General features: G+C 32.1%; 1 protein-coding gene across 5 annotated transcripts in view; it reads left to right on the forward strand.

Moving 5' to 3' along the window:
• The window catches only part of LOC127154999 (solute carrier family 41 member 1), a 90,350-nt gene that overhangs the window by 63,625 nt on the left and 3,665 nt on the right, over positions 1 to 23,060 (forward strand). Inside the window, exons 1-10 of one of the 5 annotated variants that reach the window (XM_051096900.1) lie at positions 1 to 93; positions 3,373 to 3,684; positions 12,518 to 12,625; positions 12,812 to 12,883; positions 13,201 to 13,345; positions 14,933 to 15,079; positions 15,713 to 15,857; positions 20,787 to 20,866; positions 21,866 to 22,000; positions 22,405 to 22,553. In XM_051096900.1, the coding sequence (XP_050952857.1) occupies positions 3,397 to 3,684; positions 12,518 to 12,625; positions 12,812 to 12,883; positions 13,201 to 13,345; positions 14,933 to 15,079; positions 15,713 to 15,857; positions 20,787 to 20,866; positions 21,866 to 22,000; positions 22,405 to 22,553 (1,269 nt within the window). In that variant the 5' untranslated portion in view covers positions 1 to 93; positions 3,373 to 3,396. The other 4 variants (XM_051096897.1, XM_051096896.1, XM_051096899.1 and 1 more) reach the window with 4 other exon arrangements.

Consider the following 23,060-nt stretch of genomic DNA (forward strand, 5'->3'; position numbering starts at 1 on the left):
CTCCAATCCGACTTCACGTTGTTATTCTCGGTGCCCTTTAAGATTAATGCTAGTCACTTACGACTTTCCTTTGCTTTTGCGACATTGTGATAGGTAAGACGTTTATGTGTTAGATTTGCATGGACGAACAGGTGCTGCACTTACACCATAGCTGGATTTGAAATTGATTTGTGTTATCATGGTTAGCGGACCATTCATACATTCAATTATAAGTTGTCTGCCTGTTGTGCAACTCTTCATGACTTTTGGAAGTTAGATGCATGCATTGACACCTGCAATGTGGACAAGGTAGAGCAGTCACGTTATTATATTCTTAATTTTAGAAGCAGACGGCATGTTTCACCTCTCATCCTTTAAAATGGGGTTGCATTCAAATTAAATATAGTAATTATCACTACAAGGTTGTATTATCCACTAAATAAAACAACTGTATGCATAAAAAGATTAAAATGAAATGTATAACTTACAACATTGCCTCATTTAAATTAGATTTGGGTTTGAATCAGGTGCTGAGAAAGTAATAGAGTTTTGCTTTTGAATGAATCATTTAAATGAATGAATCATTTTGGTTCAAATCAATCATTACTGTTATTCGTTCACTGAAGTCACTTTATTTTTTTTTTAAACACGTGACTAACATATTTTTTTGTATGTGTGTTTTAACAAGAAGGTTTTTATTGTTTTTTTAAAGAATTTTTATTTGCTCACCAAGCTCGTCATTTATTTGATCCAAAATACAGCAAAAGCAGTAATATGTGACCCTGGACCACAAAATCAGTCTTAAGTCGCTCGGGTTTATTTGTAGCAATAGCCAAAAATACATTGTATAGGTCAAAATTATAGATTTTTCTTTTATGCCAAAAATCATTAGGAAATTAAGTAAAGATCATGTTTCATGAAGATATTTTGTAAAATTCTTACTGTAAATATATCAAAACTTGATTTTTGATTAGTAATATGCATTAGTAAGAGCTTCATTTGGAAACTTTAAAGGTGATTTTCTCAATATTTTGATTTTTTTGCACCCTCAGATTCCAGATATTCAAATAGTTGTATTTCGGCCAAATATTGTCTTATCCTAACAAACCATACATCAATGGAAAGCTTTGTTTGTTCAGCTTTCAGATGATGTATAAAGCTCAATTTTCAAAAATTGACCCTTATGACTAATTTTGTGGTCCAGGGTCACATATTGTGAAATATTTTTACAATTTAAAATAACTGCTTTCTATTTGGCTATATTTTAAAATGTAATTTATTCCTGTGATCAAAGCTAAATTCATTATTAGCATTATACACTATACCATTTACTGTAAAAGTCTGTTTACAAAAAGGTCTCGTTTGTCGCCAACTGCTGGCGTAACTTTGTAATGTATAGAAAATATCTTATGTATAGAAAATACATCAATAAAAAATATTGAGTAAAACACAAATAAATCTTTGTAGTAAACGAAGTTAAAACATTCTAGTCAGTGAATAAAAATCCAAACCACTACTGACTACGGAAGCACGCATGCGTAAAATAACCCCTTTAAAATAGTGAATAGAAGTTTCACAGACAGAAACAGCACCTCAAACTAACTTGTAAACATTTAAACCTTAACATAAGTCGATAGTAGTTTACTTTAAACGTTAAGGTTTCAAAACAGCAGGCTGTGCTAGTTTATTATTTTCAAAAGTAGCCTACATCCTGGTATACATACATTCACGGAATACGTCTTCAATCCGCACATGAATATTAATGACGTTACTCCGTAGCATAACGGCTCTGAGCCTACCAGACGCGTCCCCTCACGTCACTAATAAATATTCATGAGCAAAAGGTTTGTCCGTAGTACTATTGGTGAATTCGTTTCCTATCTAGGAAGTTAAACATTTCGAGTAGTGATTTAACGCGCTTTAGCGTTGCAGTGATTAATATCGTTATCGATAGCGAAGTTACATATAATGTGATGCATGTAAACACAAAAGAAGGGCTAATTTGAAACGGTAGGCTGTTCTTTCCGTGACTTTGTATTGCTGATGTGGAGCACAAGCCATCATGATCCGTGTGTAACCCATCATTGTTTACCGCATCTGTCCTTCTCATCAGTAACATTCAGTTTCGACGCACAAACGTGTGACATACATTTATTTGCTAAAGGAACGGTTGTTGTGAGTTTTGTCAGTGATATCTATGGGAATGTGCGACTTGATATTGCTATGGCAACGTGTCATCAGTGCTTATGGACCAAAACATTAAATATAATCGGTGTGATCAGAGATGAAAGTGAAACCTTTCAACTGCTGATACGTTTTAAATCATTATATTTGTAAAAAGATCTGTTTACAAGGACCTTAAAAGATCTAACTTTGAAAGCACTGATGCAAATATATGTGCACTGATTAGCATGCATGAATATATTAACAGTGATGCAAAAATACTTGCTCAGCTTCATTGTTTACTAATGCTTCATGTTCAAAAACACAATGAACATTGTGTGGAAAAATACATGTTTATTGTATTTGTACATTGGGGTTCAAGAGACTGGGAATGTAAATTAAATATGCAATAAACAATGTCATTTTAGTATTATTGTAGTCTATTATTGTTGTTATTGTATCGTTGTATGTTTTAAATAATTTTTTTATTCTTATTTTTTGTTTTCATTTTAATTTTAGTTAAAGTTTTAGTAATTTTGTGTTATTGTCATTTTTAGTTGTTTTTACGCGCATACACAGTTTTTATTGTTATATTTTGTTTCATTTTTAGTTATTTTGTACATGATTATTCAAAATTAAAATGAGAAATGTTTTTTTTTGTTTATTTAAAGTAATGAATGTGTGTTTTTAAATGGCTTCTAGTTTCAGTTTTAGTTTTTGTGAATACTAAAACTATTAAATAATATATAATAATAATCTTGTAAAATATATAGAATAATAAGAATAATAATCTTGGTAAATAAATAGGAAATAGTAGGATTTCGAGAAATGTAAAACAATGCAAAACTCAGAGTGCAAGTACTGATTTTTAGCATTTAAGATATAAACATTTATTTTATAATAATTATATCAAATTATATTGTAGCCACATATTTTTTTCATTTCATTTAATATTTAAATAATTTTAATTCAATTAAATTTGTCATTTTATTTAATGTTTTTTTTTTTTTTTTATACAAATAATGCAAAAACAAATATATATTAGCATAATATCCTAGAATCAGAATTTGCTAGAATGCTTATTACACCACTAAATATTTAAGTTTGAAAAAACATCTGGTCTCAGACTTATGAACCCCAACCTTATGTTTTGGCAAAATTAAACTTTTTTTTTGGCTATACCTGCATCAGTGTTGAAGACCTGCCTTTAATTGACTTTCTGTTGCACAGAGGGAGCTGACCGGAGACTCCACCATGGCAGGAGATGAAGTTCGGCAGAGGAAAGGAGGTGGCCGCAAGAAGTCCAAAAAGGGGAAGGGAAAGGGTGGTTTGGATCGGACTGGCAGTCTAGATGGCCAGAATGACCTGCTGTTACCCCCTCCCACCATACCACCTAAAAAGCCTGTGGAGGAGAGGACCAAAACAGCCCAGGCTAAGATAGAAGACGAGTCGGCCATTTCTATCTGCCTCCAGGTGCTGTTCCCCTACCTGCTGGCTGGGATGGGGATGGTGATGGCAGGCATGGTGCTGGACAGTGTGCAGGTAAGAGACTTTTGAAAAAGTTTTTACACAACGCTCTATAGCCTGACATGACTTTCCAACAGTTCAAGGTTGATGCTATAGCAGCTAACGTGCCCACTTTAATTATCTGGCATGTCAAGTGCTGATATTTATGGTCCTCACTTACAGGAAGCAGAGTGTGAGGGAAATTAATGTGATTATTAAAATTCACTCGGAAGGCGAAGGAGCAGAAAAACACTCCAATCATGAAGCATTAAAGCGGTTGTTCACCCAAAAATGATGTCATTTTGAACTCATTACCAACCTGTATGTTTCGTGGAACACAAATTGAGATGTTTAACAAAATGATCAGGCTATAAATGAATGGTTTTTGAATAGGTTTTTGAGACAGCTCCAATGATGGACAAAATAAACATGAATAGTAGGACAACATTATCAAAGTACCATAAAAGAGTTGACTCATGTCCCTTCTTGAAGCTGGAAAACTCCAGTTCCCACAAAATGTAATGTGCCAAAACGTTTATGGAATGAAATGCATCTTGATACTTTTGTCTTTTGATATATATATATATATATATATAATCGTTAAAGGTGCCCCGATTTTGAACTGCAGTTTAAATGCGGCTTCAAACGATCCCAAATGTGGTTGTAAACGATCCCAACCGAGAAAGAAGGGTCTTATCTAGTTTGGTAAGTTTGGTAAGACCTTTAACGATTGGTTATTTTCATTAAAAAAAATACTTTTTAATCTCAAACTCTCGTCTTGTCTTGCTTTCCCTGAACTCTGTGTATTCTGACTCAAGACAGTTAAAGTATTTCGAAAAACTCCAATCATATTTTCTCCCTCAACTTCAAAAATCTTTTCAAAATCATCCTACATCACTGCAGAAGTACAGACCCAGTCTTTGCAAAGTGAATATGCAAAGAAGATCAAACACCCTTAACATAAAAAGGTAAAACAGCGATATAGGGCGATTTTAAAGTTGAGGGAGAACATGAGATGGGAGTTTTTCGACATAACTGTCATGAACAGAAGGCAGAGTAAGACAAGATGAGCATTTGGCATTAAAAATTGCATTATTTTTATTAAGATAACCGATCGTTACTCTAGATAAGACCTTCTTTCTTGGCTGGGATTAATTGAAGCCACTTTTAAACTGCATTTTGGAAGGTCAAACTCGGGGCACCATATCAGTCCATTATATGGAGAAAAATGCTAAAATGTTTTCCTCAAAAAACATAATTTCTTTACGACTGAAGAAAGAAAAACATGAACATCTTGCAAGATATAAACTTAAAATTGTGCAAAACAAAGAATTGCAAGATGTAAACTCAGAATTGCTAGAAAAAAGTCAGAATTGCAAGATTTTGATTAAAAATTTGATTAAGAATTTTGAGAAAATCAGAATTGGAAGATGTAAACTCGGAATTGCTAGAAAAAAGTGAGAATTGTGAGATGTTAAGTTATTGTTGCAAGATATAAATGTAAAGTTGTGAGTAATAAAGTCAGAATTGCAAGATGTTCGTTCATAGTTGCAAGATATAGACCTAAAATTTTGAGAAATAAATTCAGAACTCCAAGATGTAAACTTGGAATTGTGAAAAATAAAGTCAGAATTGTAAAATTAAAAGTTCCAGTTACCTTTTTTATTTATTTATTTTTCAATGGTGGAAACAGGCTTCTATATCACCAAAAAAACCCCGTTCCTTTAAATATTATATCTGGTCCTAAAATCTGTTGTTATAGAGCTGGTTGCAATTTAATATTCTTAAGATGTGCTTTGTCCTGATGATGTTTAATGAATGAGATCAGAGGTGTGTGTTGGTGATGTGGGTCTGGATTTGCTGCGTCACTGTGCCGTGCTCACGGCCGAGCTGCTTTTTTTTTATTTATTTTTTTTTATAGCTGAATCATGCCCCTCTTTCCAACGTGTCCTCTACGCACTGGCAAGCGGTAGAGTGGTGAGTAATCGAACAACGCTGCTTTTACAACCCCATGGGTTCTCAATCTGTCTCTTTGTCTTTCGAACACACACTTGTTCTATCTCGATCTATCTTTTCCTCTCCTCTTTTCCTTTCTCCCCTCTCGTCCGTCTGCCAAGCACTCAGCCCATTCACAGCTGATAAGACAGGTTCAGTAATACGTCAGAGGAGACATTAGCAGAGAGCAGGACAGGGGGACAGACGCAAGACTCTGAGCAGATGAAACGCTTGATGGGAAGTAATAAGGGTTAGACGAGTGACTGTTCGAGGGCCTGATGCACTGGTGAGGAGGGGGCGAAGAGGACTGCCCACAGGAACGAGTGGAAATAAAGCCTCAACATGTGTTTCTGTCACATTCTGGACCTGTTAGACCAGGCCTGGTGACGGAGAGGTGTTTAAATCGACGCTGATGCGGACAGGACTCTTTGTCATGTGAGTCACGACTCCTGTGGCTGAGAGAAGACGCGCTTTGGAGAACATAGTGCTTGTGTACTTGGACCTTCCAGCGACTTGCGAGTGAAAAAAGAGGCTGCTTGTAGCAGTCTTCAAGGGACAGCTGTCCTTCAGGCATAGGACGAGTCTCAAGAAGTGTTTAAAGGTGGATTTTGACATTCAGAGAACCAACTCGGGAGAAACAGAGATGCTCAGCTGAGGCTTCCTATTGGATTTCGGTCAAAAACCCATGTGGCATTGATAGATGAACAAATGACATCTTCAAGAAGAATTGAGATATATACCGTGTGCATCAGCCAACTTTTCAGGCCTTTGCTATCGTGGGACAATCTGAAGATACTAAACTGCCTCTTCGTTTAATCTTAAGAACATTCTGTTTTTCTGAGTCAGCGTATTAATCTTTTTTCTTTTCAACTTGTTTGTCTTGAGCTTCTTATTTAGTTTTGAGACATTATGAAAGGAACATTTGGCCGTTTAGCAAGGTGATAAAAAAGCTTCCAGGAACCCTTGTCGAACTCAGTTGTGGCCCTCACTGTTGGGGAATGGGGTAACAGAGATGGTGGTCACTCAGTTAGAGCTGGAGCTCTGTTATCAGGGGAAGAAGCTGAGAGGTTTCACCTGCAAACTCACCCGTTCGGCTCATGGCTTCCTTCCGGAGAGCTCGTACATCATTGCTGCGCAGGTCCTACTGCCGTATCTGCTGGGCGGGCTGGGGATGGTGGCAGCCGGTATCGTCATGGACGTTGTCCAAGTATGAGCCATTTAATCTTGATTTGGTGTATTGCTTGGTTAATGTGTTATTGAAACTGTAAATAATGAGTAGTATTGAAAACCTTTGATTGTACCATGGTTCAGTGATGGGATCAGATGTTAATGGCATGGTGCTTTGATATACAAAAAGTTTTTTTGGACATGTGCCATGGTAGTTCTATGTAAATTCCATGGGAGCACTGGAGTAAGGGCATGATACTACCATATTATGGTATGTTCATGTTACTCAGGAATATTATTATATACAGTACGTGTCTAAAAACATGATATTTCAATTTTCTAGTTTATTTTGTCAGTGGTAATGGTTTTTCAGTATTGATTGTTAAATACATAAGCCAGGTTAAGACTAAAACTACTCTTACCTAGGTAAAATCACTGTAATGCATGATTTTGAATGGCTTAATGCTCTAATAACATAAAAAAAAAAAAATCATGAAATTAATTTAGCAATATATTTATTTTATTTATTAATACATTTTTAAGTGACATTTTTAACCATAGCAAACTACTAGCTTACTCCATAATATATATTAAACGGCTGCCATTTAAAAAGGGAAAAATGCATTTACATTTTTAAATTAAGCAGAAAAATGTATTTTCTATATAGAAAATAATAAGATTTTTCAAGTTTATGGAGATTTTTAAATCTTAAAATGATTATATCATGATAATGTCAAACATGATATTGGCATGATATTGAAGTATTTCAGTATTGAAAGTTAAAGACATAAGCCAAGGTTAAGACTACAACTACTCTACTAAGGTAAAATTATGTGTTTTTAAGGGCCGATGCCGATATCGATTATTACAGATCATGTAACCGATATTTTGAACCAATATACATGTCTGGTGTAAAAATAAAAATTAATGTCGAAATTAAGAATAAAGAGGGCTCTGACAAAAACTTTCTTTAAATGCTTTTAAATTATTTTATTTGCAAATTGGTTTTGAAAACGACAGATACAGATTTTTGATTATTGCTTATTTACATAACCGATATTTTGAAATGATATAAATGTCTGGTGTAAAAATAAAAAGCTATTTTATTGGCAAATCAGTTTTGAAAATTACCAATACGATAACCATAAAAATGCTTAATACTGGCGCTGAAAATCACAAATTATTACAGATCAAGTAGACAGATAACCAATACTCTGAACTGATATAGATGTCAGTGTAAAAACAAAAACATAATGTCAAAATTAAGAATAACAAAAGCTCTGACAAAAATGTTCTGCACCAATAATCACAGATTATTACAGATCAAGTAGACCGAGAACCGATATATACGTCTTGTGTAAAAATAAAAGATTAATATCAAAATTAAGAATAACAGAAGGTCTGACAAAAACGTTCTTTAAATGCTTTTAAATAATTTTATCAGCAAATTGGTTTTGAAAAGGACCGATACCGATAACCGTAAAAATGCTTAAGATCGACGCCAATAATCACAGATTATTACAGATCTGTGATTTGTGATTGAAGTTGAAGGGTGACCGTGCCTTTTCAATTGCTGGACCAAAATTATGGAATAATCTTCCAGACTCTCTCCGATTAGTTAAAACCAAGTTAAAAATGTACCTTTTTTCTAGGGCTTATAACTGTCCTTAGAGTATAAGGATTTGTCACCTATCAGTGATTTTTCTCTTCTTTAGTGTATTGCTGTCAGAACTGTTTTATTTTTATGTCCTTTTTAGTAAGGTTTGTATAGCACAGTGGTCAACTACTGTTGTTTTTATTGTGCTTTATAAATAAATTTTGATTGATTGAAGTAGGCAGATAACCGATATTTTGAACCTATATATATATATATATATATATATATATGTGTGTGTGGGGTGTTAAAAGAAATAAATTAAATTAAGAATTAAGAATTAGAAGGGCTTTGATAAAAGCTTTCTTTAAATGCTTTTTAATTATTTCATCAGCAAATCAGTTTAGAAAATGACTGATACCGAAAACCTTAAAAATGCTTAATAACTGCACCAATAATCACAGATTATTACAGATCAAGTAGACAGAGAACTAATATTTTGAACTGATGCATATGTCTTGTGTAAAAATAAAAAAAATAACGTTCAAATTGAGAATAACAAGGGCTCTGACAAAAACTTTCTTTAAATGTTTTAAAGTATTTTATTGGCAAATTGGTTTAGAAAATGACCGATACTGATAACCATAACAATGCGTAATATCGGCACCGATAATCAGCCTGGCCGATAATCAGTTGACACCTACTTTGAATGGCTTAATGCTTCAATAACATAACAACAACAGCAGCTTGATAACAAAAAAGAAAATAATTCATAAATTAAATTATTTGATAAAAAATGAATCAGTTAATTTATTTTATTCACAAATACTTTTTATTCTAATTATTTATTTTTAATCATCAGTGATGTTTGTTAATTGAAATACAGCAGAAATTAAATCAAATATAAGTACTAAATGGAACAAAAATTGAAATTAGAAAAATGAAATGTTAAAACAGACATAAAAATATACAAAAAATAAAAAGTGGAAAGAAATATACACATAATATAAAAATGACAAAAACTTAAAATTCTTATATTTGAAGTAAAATTAAAATGTATATAAATAGTATTAAAATAACACTGCTTATACTGTATGTTACATTTATTACACTGTAAGTTAAACTGTAAAATAATGTGTGTAGATCTAAAGCAATTGCATTCAAACACAAAATGTGGGGATAGTTAGCATACTCATGTTTTGTACACTATACAGTTGTCTCATAGGATATCAGTGTATTTCACAATCACATGAGGGCTTTCAGTAACGGTTCCTTGTGTTCCTGTCCTCTAGATAGACGTGGCTGGCATGGACTGTGTTTAGTGTCTATTAATTGAATTCTCATGGGGGCGGGTGAGACAGGCCGAGCGAGAGAATGAAAGCTTGTTTCTAGAGCAGAAGTGGGCTAGATCCCAGGACGGGCCTGTGACGTGACACCAGCCCCTCAAAACAGCCCGGCCCCTGGCTGGCTGGCACCGCTCTCTTATCTGTTCATTTAAACATTATGGCTATTTTTAACTTCATGAGTGGGTTTGTGAAGAGAGGAGCACTCAGCTCGTATACTGACACATTCTAAATATAAACGTACAGAGCAAGAAGCCATTCGTATTCAGTGAGTCATTTTGACACTTTTGTCAGTTTGCCCGTTATGAAATGATATTTATGACTTTGCTGATGACTAGTCTGTGTTTTGACTGAAAGTTTCAGAAAAAACGCTGTAACTGACCTCTAGTTTGAAATAATCTGCGCTCTTGTGAAGTGTCTTTCATTCGATTGAGAGCATCTCAGTTTATGGCCCGTACATTAAGACGTCACTCAGTTTAAAAATATTGACCATGATGGTCACATTAGCAGTGATGTATGTGAAAGCCAATGCGCTGTTCTGTGTAAAGTATCTGCTTATCTTAAAATTCTTGAAGAGTACAGTATGTATTTATGGACTGTCGGGGGCAGGGCTTCACTTGCCAGCATGCATTGCGGCTCAAGTTGTTATTTGTTGCCCTTTTGAGTTATGTAGTGTTTAGTTTTGAGTGCGATTGTTCAAATGTGAATTTTCAAGTGTTACCTTTATTGTGGTTTGCACTCCAGATTAATAGTAATGGTAATTCAGTGAGCTTGTTCTTTTGGATTTGGATAGGTTGCGTCAGTGAATGCATTCAAAAAACAGCTTGTCAGTTTAGTGTAGTTTGAGATTCCTATGCTATATTTGTAACAAAATACTAGTATGCTTTAAATGGCTGCCATTTGAAAAGGGAAAAATGCATTAAAATGTTAAAATGAATCAGAAGAAATGTATTTTCTATACAGAAAGTATTACGATTTTTTGTTTTACATTTTCAAGATTTATAAAATCTTAAAATTCTGTAAGATTTTTTTGCATGGTGATATTATTACAATAGATAAATAAATAAATATTTATTAAGCATGTTCTTTCCCCTAGTGTGTCATTAATCTAATTAAAATTCTGTACTACTGTAATAAACTAATCTTGAATTATTATTATTTTTTTTTTTTTAATTTTGTTTTTAAAATGTCTTTTAAATCTTGCATAAATAACATTAATCTTAATAAATACTACCTTCATGAATTGTATATAATATTTTGACAATGTTATAATGTAAGAATGGTATATTTGAAAAGTATTTTTTTTTTTTGATTAATATTCTAAATGGCAGTTTTAAGAAGTTTTTTTTTTTTTCTTGGATTGCTTCTGTAAATAATAGCAATTTAGTTTAGCTGGAAATTTCCAATTCTATATTCATAACAAAATACTGCCCTTTAAAAGGGAAAAATGCATTTAAATTTCAAAATTATTCAGATGAAATGTATTTTCTATATAGAAAATATTAACATTTTTTTTACAATTTCAAAATTATAAGTATTTTTTGCATAGTGATATCTTAAAAAAAAAAATCAATAAATACAATTATTAAGCATGTTCCTTCCCCCATTTTGGCAATCTAATTTTTAAAAAATGCTGTAGTGCTGTAATAAAATACCCTGAATTATATTTTTTAATGCAAAAGTTATTACTATGAATTTCATACAATATTTTGACAATATTATAATGTAATATTTGACAGGGATTGTTTTAATACATTTTCTGATTACGATTATTATTATGATTTTTTTTTTTTGTGTGTGTGTTTTAAAAATGTATTTAAAATCTTGCAATAAATAACCATAATCTTAATTATTATTAGTTTTTATTTTGAGTTTCATATAATATTTTGACAATATTATAATGTTATAATGTAATATTTGACAAGTAATTTTAAACATTTTCAGATTTTTTTTTTTTTTTTTTTTTTTTTTTTTGATGGATTGCTTCTGTGAATAATAGTTTAGTTTAATTTGAACTAATAATTTAAATTTTCATGCTATCTTCATAACAAAATACTAGCGTACTCCATTGTGTATTAAATGGATTAAATGGCTGTCAAATTGTAAATTGTAAAATTATTTAAAAGAAATGTATTTTCAATAAAGAAAATATTAAGTTTTTTTTTCTCACAAATCTCACAAAACTAGTTTAAATCTTGTAATTCTGAGTTTAAATCTCACAATTCTAAGTTTAAAGCTGCAAAACTAGTTTAAATCTCACAATTCTGAGTTTAAATCTTGTTAAACTAGTTTAAAAAAAATGTAAAATATTACAATTGTAAGTATTTTTGCATGGTGTTATTATTGTGTATAAAAATACATAAATTAAAATATATATTAAGCATGTTCCTTTCCCAGTGTGTCATTAATCAAATAAAAAAAAAATGCTGTACTGCTGTAATAAAATAATGCTAAATTACTCTTTTTATGTTTTTACATTTTATTTTAAATCTTGCATAAATAATATTAATCTTAATAAATACTACCTAATTGAATTTCATATAATATTTTCACAATATTAGAATGTGACAATGTAATATTTGACAAGTAATTTGTGTCAAATACTATAGTTTTAAAATCCCAAATCTGTTTTTTCAGATTTCAAAAATGTGAAATTTCAGATCTCTTTTCATTTCATAAATACTATTTTAACGGTTCCAGGTCAGTGTTGGTGTCATGGGGAACCTGCTGTTTCAGACTGTCTAAATATTGCCTCTCGTGTGTGTTTCAGCACTGGGATGTGTTTAAAGTGATCACAGAGGTGTTCATCCTGGTACCTGCTTTGGTCGGGCTCAAGGGAAACCTGGAGATGACTCTAGCATCCCGTCTCTCTACTGCTGTATGTAAAAGTACCTATCCAACTGGATAAAATATGCATTACTGTATTTATATTACTTGTAATCTATCTCAAGCTGTAGCCTTAGTGTGTATTAGCTCTAAGATGATGAAGTGTGTCTCATGATTAAATTAAAACGCTTCAAGCGGTTATCAGCTTCACTGTGGCTTTGTTTCTGATCTTCCTCAGGCTAACACCGGACAGATGGACGACCCCAAACAGCAGTGGCTGATGGTGACCTGTAATCTTGCTCTTATTCAGGTGAGTGAATCAGAAACGCATGTTTTATATTAGTGATATTTTACGGAATCCACTGGAAAAAAGCTTCTGTCGGAAATAAATTAGACAATACAAACATGAATTAACCGAACAAACATTCATTAAACGTTAAATAAATATAAAAGAATATGAACAATTACTCTATGAGACTTCATTCTGCTGGAGTCCTCAGTCTTGAATACTAATGAGTACTCATTATAAAAATACATTTTTAATCAGTTTAATTATGAATGAAGGCATATGATCTCAGGCTCTGATGAGCAGCTGTGATTGTCGAGCTCCTCTGCTCTCTTCCTCAGGTTCAGGCCACTGTGGTGGGCTTCCTGGCAGCACTTGCAGCCGTAGGTCTTGGCGCTCTGTCCAGAGGCGGTGTAGAGCTGGACCAGGCGGCTGTCCTGTGTGCTAGCAGTGTTACCACCGCATTTGTGGCTGCTCTGTCCTTAGGTACACCACTCTTTATTACTTTAAGATAACGTGAAATCAAAATGTAATCAACCAGTGAACAGTTTTTTAAAGAAGTCTTTTCTGCTCACCAAGCCTGCATTTATTTGATCCAAAACAGTAACATTGTGAAAGATTTTTTTACTATTTCAAATAACTGTTTTCTCTTTGAGTATGTTTTAAAATGTAATTTATTCCTGTGATCAAAGCTACATTTTTCAGCATCATTACTCCCGTCTTCAGTGTCACATGAATATGCTGATTTGCTGTTCAAGAAGCATTTTTTACTATTATCAATATTTAAAACATTTGAGTACATTTTCAGGATTCTTTGATTAATAGAAAAATCCAAAGATCAGCATTTATCTGAAATAAAAAGCTTTTGTAGCATTATACATTATAACATTTAAAAGCTTGGAGTCAATATGTTTTTTTTTTTTTGTGAGGACAGAAATGATAGAAATAATACTTTTATTTACCAAAAATATTTTAAATAAACAAAAAAGTGATGGTAAAGATGTTTATTATGTTAAAAAAGATTTCTATTTCAGATAAATGCTTTTCTTCTGAACTTTCTATTCATTAAAGGAACCTGAAAAAATTCTACTTAGCTATTTTCAACATCATCATAATAATAATAATAATGATCAATGTTTTTTGAGCAGCAAATCAGAATATTAGAATGATTTCTGGATTAATGACTGGAGTAATGATGCTAAAAATTCAGCTTTGAAATAACGAATAAATTACATTTTAAACTAATACATGATTACATACATGATTAAATTGTGTAATTCAAATAGAAAACAGTTTTAAATAGAAATATTTCAATGATTTTTGCTCTACTTTGGATGTGAGCAGAAGAGACCTCTCTAAAAAACTTAAAAATCTTTTGACTGGTATTGTGTGTATATAAAATATATATATATATATAATATTTAATAAAGTATGTATGTAGTTTGGAGTCAGTCAAAAAAATTTAAAATAATTTTTATTTTGGAAAAGTGCATTAAAATTAAATATATATATATATATATTTAATAAAAGTATATATGTAGTTTGGGGTCAGTCAAAAAATTTTTAAATGATTTTTATTTTGGAAAAGTGCATTAAAATTAAACAAAAGTGACTATATAGACTTTTATGTTGTTACAAAACATGTATCACAGTTTCCACAAAAATATTAAGCAACATGAAATCAGCCTATTAGAATGATTTGTGAAGGATTATGTGACACTGAAGACTGGAGTAATGGCTGCTGTTCTTTTTTGTTGGACAGTTTTAATGGAAATGTGATTATGTGTAATGTTGTTTATGTGTACTGGATTTGCTTTTTAGCTTGTACAGGATGTGCAAAGCAACATTGTGTATAATAATTTCTGAATATGACAAAACATTTAAAAATGACAGAAAAGCCACCCATACTAAGACTTTATTGTTCCTAAGCATTTGCAGGTCAAAAATCAGGACTTTTCTAGAAAACACAACACAATCTTTTAGTCTTTTTCTTTAAGTCTTACATTTCTTTGAATATTACAATTTAACATCACCCTGTCTGTTACTGGCTCTACCTCTTTCTTCCGTGTCCAGGTCTGGTGATGATTGGTGTGATCATTGGCTCCAGAAAGGTGGGCATCAACCCTGATAATGTGGCCACACCGATAGCAGCCAGTCTGGGGGATCTCATCACTCTTTCTCTGTTGGCTGGAGTCAGCAGCACACTGTTCCAGTACAGAGGTGTGGGGCCGTTTAATCATTTATGTATTCATAAATAATAACTGCCAGTTAAAAACCTAAAACCTGTACATTACACATTGTTACAAAACAGGCTGATATTTATTACCAGCCTTAATTTTTTGACAGTCATTAGATTGGAGCAGTGTTAAAAAAAAAGAAATTCAGCTTTTAGAAAGTTAGTTATTAAATTATTATATATATATATAATAAAGTATTATAGTTAAAGTTAAATTAAATATATATTAAAATATTTTAATAATAAAAAATTACAATTACATCACAAATCAGTTTTTGTTTAGCCTCTTAATATCCCTTACTAAATGACTTTAGAAAATGTACCAGAAGAGGGCAGTAGAAATTCACTAAAATATTACAGTATCACAAAGATGTGCATTTTTAGGTGACATGGTTTCCATGATTAAATATTACATTAAGGAGTATGAATCCTTTCCTTTTAGGAAAATCATCTCTTTGTTTTGTTTCCGAAACATTTTCAGTCTATACAGAGTGTGGTCCTATTGTAGTTTTATTCTCTAGAGCTCTTAAAATCTAGATTTACATAAATCATAACACATTATCTGAAATATGTAGCTATTATATCTAGGATAATCTCCAATGTTTGTGTGTGTCCAGATGTGTGGTACTTGTCCCCGTTGGTTTGTGCCTTCTTCCTGCTGCTCATTCCTTTCTGGGTGCTCATCGCTAGACGGAGTCCACAGATTAAAGAGGTTCTGAAGTCCGGCTGGCAGCCTGTTATAGTGGCCATGTCCATCAGCAGGTACAAACATGCATACCGAGACACTGTCTTCTATTAACGTGTCAGAAAGGATTAAATAGGAATGTAAATACATAGCTTGTAATGGGTTCCCCCAGTCATGGAAACACCTATAAATGTCAAGGAATTTTAAAATGGGTATTTTTAGATTTGAAAAAGTAATGGAAGTTATGGGAAAAATGTTGTTGATGTAATCTTTTCTGGAAAATTACTCTAAATTGACTTATTAGTTTATAAATTATTTTTTAATTTCAATAATAAGTAACTGAGTGAAGTAACTAATAAAGATTAGTTGGCCTAAAGGTCTAAGAATCTTGTTGATTAGATGACATAATTTTGACATACAAGTTTTTGTATGGAGATAAAATAATGCCATAAAGATTTGCATGTGAAGAGTACGCGTTGTGTGCAAATGTACATACGACTATAAGGGTAAATTAAATTTGCATGCGCAAGAGAAGCTTTGTAAAGTGTAAATCGCATTTCAAGATGATTTGCACACGAAAACAACAGTTTAAAGAACTGCAAAATGGATTGACTGCATTGATCTGTATGTGTAAAAAACAAACTGTTGCAAATGTTTAAATGCTTTTATCTTCGCTTACACTTTTGGCACGATTCTCTCACTCAAGTTTTGCAAGTGTGAGGGGGAGGGCGGGTCCACCAGCTTTTTGTAGCCAGTCAAATAAGACTCTCGTGGACTCTATTTACTCTTATCGGATTGGTTCAATAAACACATCACATGCCAGAACATTTATCTTTATTTAGTTCTCGCTGCCGCTCACTTCCGGTGGAATGGTACTTTTAATGTGCACATACATTAAAATAAATAAATAAATAAATAACAACTTAATTAAAACATGATACTTTATAAGTTGTGTACCATTAGGCTATGTGTTCATCCTGAATTGCTAGCTGGTGTTAACATTATTGGATTGGTTTGGCTTTACATTGGAATGCATATGTCATATAATATAGCCTAATATATAGCTGATGTTAAACATTACAAAATGATATGTGACAATGCCCAACACTATAGTATCAGAGATACTTTTTATAAAACCTTTTTACTATAACAATAAAGCTACATAAATCTGAATTTGACAATTTTCCAGACCATGTCTCTGTTTATTGTATTTAACACTCAATTGTACACTTTGAAATTTTTAAAGATTTTGAAAATATTTTGTAAAATCCCCTTAAATTACAACATGTTAAAGTGAAAAAAAAAATTACTATATATATTTACTATATTGAACAAATTTTAGTTTAAAAAAATTGAGTCGTCCCTGATCAGTAGACAGGTGAAAGTATGCATGTTATTATAAATTATAAATTATGCTGCTAGTGCTGATACTAGGCCGTCTTTAACGCTAGAACCGCCAGGGGTCACTGTATACCCAAAACCTCCAGCGGGTAAATTTTACCCAAGCACATGACTACCATTTTGATACGCCTAAAGAACATTTTATTTCACTGCATTATGCCACTGTTGTCATAAAGAAGTGTTTAGAGTCATAAAAAATTATGTATAGTCATCAACTATATTTTTGTCCTGTTGTTTTATGTTCAAGGCTGTTTATGCAGGCTACAGTCACTTTTCATAACAGTCAATATAAGCTAAACAAGCCTGCACTGACAAAGACAATTAAAAGGAAGTAACAACATATTTGGGTGGTGTAATATTATAATTCAGTGTCATTAATCAATATAATAGGGTAGCTTATGTTATTTAAATAACCAAAATAGCCTGTAGACAATAATGTGCGATAATGATTCAACACACTGCATGATGCCATGATACATTCAAGCAGTGCTTCACCTAATTAGTTATTAATTTAAAAATATTTCATTTAAATTATATAATTTATTATTTAAATAAGAGAACAGCACCAAAGAAACTTAAGGTAATCAAAAAAAAAAGTTTTATTCATTAAACCTTAGATCAGAGTTTTATTTTTTTTTATTTTTAATTTTTTTTCAGGAAACGGCAGACTAAATGGCAACACAGTAGCGAACAATAAACAATAGAAATGGCAAAACAAAAATGAAATAATTAATTGAAAGTTTGAAAAATATGAGTAATGTTAGGCTAAAGCAAATAAATATGAGTTCACAGTCAGATGAGCCGTCAGATGCTGACTCAGACTAATGGCATTTAGTGCTTCTAACCTCTTCAGCATCCATAAATTGCCTTCTTTTACTAATTTTGACTTTATTTATGAATCTCAACTGCTAATTCAGTGCGTAAAAGGCAATCTAGTTACAATTAAAACATAAGTAGCAAGATAATGACAGCGCGAAAATATAGGCATAATGTAAATTCCATTTTTTTTATCTTTTTTTTATCTAAACCATTTTTTAGGGGATTGTAAATTACACAATTTTAGTAAAAATCAATGACTGGGAGACTTTAATGTTTTATTCAAAGTCTGTTATGTAGGCTACATTTGAAAAACAGTCATGGGTAAAATATACCCCGTGGCAGTTTTAGTGTTAAGTATCATAAAAATTACAATATTACAATAAAATATCATGTATTGCCTGTTGAGGAGGAAAAGGACGCAGCTCGAAATTCAGTATGAACACAGCGTGGTACATAACTTATATTGTGTTTTTATTTTATTTTATTTTATTTTTAATGTATGTAATGTATGTACATTAAAAATACCATTCCACCGGAAGCGAGAACTAAATGAAGATAAATGTTTTGGCGTGTGATGTGTTTATTGAACCAATCAGATAAGAGTAAATGGAGTCCACGAGAGTCTCATTTGATTGGCTACAAAAAGGTGGTGGACCCGCCCTCCCCCTCATGCTTGCAAAACTGAGTGAGTGAGAGAATCGTGCCAAAAGTGAAAGCAAAAAAAGAAAGACGGAGCTGTACATATCGATTATTTCATCAACTTTGTGCCCTGCATACACAACAAGTCATTTAGACATTTGCAACAGTTTTTTTACACATACAGATTGGTCCTACGCAGTCAATCCGTTTTGCAGTTCTTTAAACTGTTGTTTTCGTGTGCAAATCACTGTTCACAGGCTTGCAGTGCTTTTGACCGTATTTTAGCGAAAACAACGCGCCAAAAGTGTAAGCACGGAGAAATGGAAGTCAGAAGAATGCAGATCGTATTTATTTTGTGAAAGCATGAAGCTGCAGTATCACAATACATGAATTACACTTACGAGTAACAGTAAAATGCTGCAAATATTTTTTTCTTACGCTTGAAACACGATTTGCACTTTTACAAAGCTTGTCTTGCGCATGCAAATTTTAATTTATAAAATCACTTTAAGGCTACTTAAAGTTGGGTCACTTAAAAATACCTTAATTTCAGTGTAGTTACATTACAAAATTGGGTTTCCTGACCAAGAATTATCAAAAAAAAAAAATCCCACAGTCATGTAAAAATCTATGAAAAAAAGCAGAAAACCTGAGATGAGATTTTAGATGGTATTATCATTTTATTATTATAATTAATAATAATAAAAATAATAATAGGTACTATGATTTTAGATTTATTACAATATACAATAAAACAAATTAATAGTAGTAAAAAACTAGTAATTAATCATGCAGTTATATAATAATAATAATAATAATAATAATAATAATTATGGTACTATAAGTTTAGATTGCATTACAGTATGTGATTAAAATGAATTATATTTCCATTAAGTAATCATGCAACAACAACAACAATAATAATAATAATAATAATAAAAAATAAAATAATAATAATAATAATAATTGGTACTATGATTTTAGATTTTATTACAATATACAATAAAACAAATGATATTTCCAGCAATTAATCATGCATTATTATTATTATTATTATTATTATTATTGATAATAATAATTGGCACTATGATTTTAGATTGTATTACAATATACAGTAAATTGAATAATATTTCCAGTAATTAATTGTTCTATATTATTATTGTTATTTGTCCCCTTTTAAAATATTGCAATAAATATAATAAATAAGTACATTATATGGTAATACACAATTAATTATTATTTCTAATTAATATTTATTAATTCATAAATAAATTCTATGATTTTAGATTGTATTACAATATGCAATAAAACTGTTGTATACAAAAAATATAAAAGATTTTAGATAGTATTATGATTTTGTTATTATAATAGGTACTATGATTTTAGATTTATTACAATATGTGATAAAATGAATTATATTTCCAGTAATTAATCATGCAATAATAATATAAATAATAATAATAATAATAATAATAATAATAATAATTGGCACTATGATTTTAGATTGTATTACAGTATACAGTAAATTGAATAATATTTCCAGTAATTAATTGCGCTATATTATTATTATTATTATTTGTCTCCTTTCAAAATATTACAATAAATGTAATAAATGATTACATTATATGGTATTATACAATTAATTATTATTTCTAATTAATATTTATTAATTCATAAATAAATACTATGATTTTAGATTGTATTACAATATACAGTAAAACTGTTGTATACAAAAAATATATATAAAAATATTTATATAGATAGAGAGATATCGATGTCCATTTATATATAATTGCTGTTTACATCACTAAAACTAGCATATTGGCATGCTAATATGTGTTGTTTCTAGCTAATAGTTTAGCGTAGCTGGCTAGTGCAACCTCAATAACATAATAACATAAATATTATATTAAATTCAATAAATTAGTCCTTTCAGGGAACCAAATACAATCACTATCTAAATATATATATATATTTACCATCAAGATGACTTAATATGACATTACTCATTCAAGATGTTGACAATTCCATTAAAACATCTCCTTTTGTTTTTCATGGAAGAACAGGTTTTGAAACAGAAACACATAAAATAATGACAGAAATATCATTTGTGTGTCAACTAATGATGAAACTCTTCCCAATTTAAGTTTCGGAGGCCTTATTCTTGATAAGACTGTGAGCGATCCAAACTTTGAGGGCATGGCTGTCTTCACACCAGTGATAAACGGTGAGTACACGTCAATGACAAATCGCACTTTGAGCGAAATATGATTTCGAATCTTTGCTGAATGTACAGTGTGCACTACAAAGTAACAGCAAACCTGAAAAACAAATTCAGAAACTTCATTTAAAACCTTTTTCAGCTTCTCATTAAAGTAAAATTGATCACATCTCTCTCTGCTTTTGGAACTCAATTCGTGGATTCAGGGAGGCGATCGACCTGCGCTGCCAAAATAAAACCATCCCTTTCCAAATCGTCACAATAAATCAGAGCGCTGGCTTTTCGCTCGCGACGTTTTATCGTACATGAAAGAAGTCAAGTATTTTGATGGGACTTACTAATAGACTTAAAAACCCCAGCTGAGGCAGAGTTTGTTTGGTTTTATGTAAAATATCACTTTGTCAACTTTAGCAATCTGGTTTCGATTTCCCCTCGCTGGTTCCGTTCCTAACCCGGCTGCACATGTGCTCCACCAATGTCCCGTCCCTCTTGGATGATGACTCAACGTTATGTTGGCGGAAACTACACGCTTCCCAATGGGAATAGAGCATGTCAGAGTAGTAAAAGCGGCCTGATCCAGTAGTAGCTGTGATTTCTTAGCCCAAAATCTCCTCTGACGTCTTCTCTAGCTGTTTATCTGGATCTGGTGTCCTATTTTTCCAGCCAGTCATGAGACAAAGTGCATTTAATGAGAAACACAAGATGGCTGTGATTCAGGGAGATAATTTGATACCTCATTACCTTGTTTCATACGCATATCAAGAAATGCCCTCCTGCTGTAACATTCCCTATAGAGCTTCGTCTGCCAGTTTAGCATGGAGCGAAAATGTGGAAAAGCTATTAATTGTGAACAGAATACTCTGAAAGTATGCCTAAAATGTATATTTGACAAACGTCACTGCGCTCCAACACGTTTCATTTGCGACTGAAATGAGGAGAAAATGAGACTTGTAATAGTGTAATGATTGGAAAGCGCTCACATTCTTTCCTTTTTGAAATTTTCAGGTGTCGGGGGAAATCTGGTGGCCATCCAGGCCAGTCGGATCTCCACCTACCTTCATTTCTGGAGCGTACCTGGAGTCTTGCCCTATAAGATGAGACAGCACTGGCCCAACCCCTGTGTCACATTCTTCTCCTCAGGTGAGGTCACTTTCAAACCGTTTCTGCACCTCGGATGAATTCACTCTTTCAGATCCTTGAGATAAAGTGGGGAATTAGTAGTGTTTGCTCAAAGTCACACTTTGCTGTTGCTGAACAAAGCATGAACCCTGATATATTTACACTTTTGCACATTAATCATCTTCACCGTTTGTTCTACATACATGAATTTCTCAAACCGTGCTGTTTTTTGAGGAGGGGTATGCTATTCATTTTCTGAAGTGTTGAACTATGATTTTGCAACATAAATACTGTAGATGTACGTTGAAGGAGAGGCCACTTGGAGATGGGCTTTTGTATTAGTCCAGTACAAAACCACCTTTGAAAAATATTTTCATCTTTTTAAAACTGAAAAATGAACTTTGGCTCGTGCCGTTTCTCCTCAGGTGTGAACTCCAAGTCGGCACGGGTGCTGTTCCTCCTGGTGGTTCCAGGCCATCTGTTGTTTCTTTTTGCCATTAATATGCTCCAAGGAGGCCACACTGCCATCACGCCAGCGTTTATCTGCTGCTACCTGGGTGCTGCTCTGCTTCAGGTGAGCCTTGGTGCTATAAGTCTAAGTCTTTAAATACTTCCACGAGTGCTGGCAAAAAATGATTACAGAATGCCCACCAAAAATGGCATAAATGTGAAAGGTTTAGATGAACATGAACTCTTCAAGCAATGAAATAACTGCGTCATTCCTGGGATTCGTAGCCTTTTGCGTCTCCAGTAAAGATCATGATATTATTGCCTTAAAACAGCATCAATTTTAACATTGTCTTTGACCTCTAAGCATGTTTTTTCTATATATATATATAATTCTAAACTTTTAATTTTAGAGCATTTTAAACCACCAAAAATCACAATTTTTCCTATGTCCTCAGGACTGCGTATACCATTTTGAAAAAATATTTCATGCATAACATATTTCTCTTAAATAAATACATTAATTTGTGTGTATTTATATATACATAATAATTACACACATATATTACACAAACTCAGACTTTTATTTTGTATGTGATTAATCGCGATTAATTGTTTGACAGCCCTAATATAT

This window comes from Labeo rohita, chromosome 23 (assembly GCF_022985175.1).
Source record: "Labeo rohita strain BAU-BD-2019 chromosome 23, IGBB_LRoh.1.0, whole genome shotgun sequence".
NCBI lineage: Eukaryota > Metazoa > Chordata > Actinopteri > Cypriniformes > Cyprinidae > Labeo > Labeo rohita.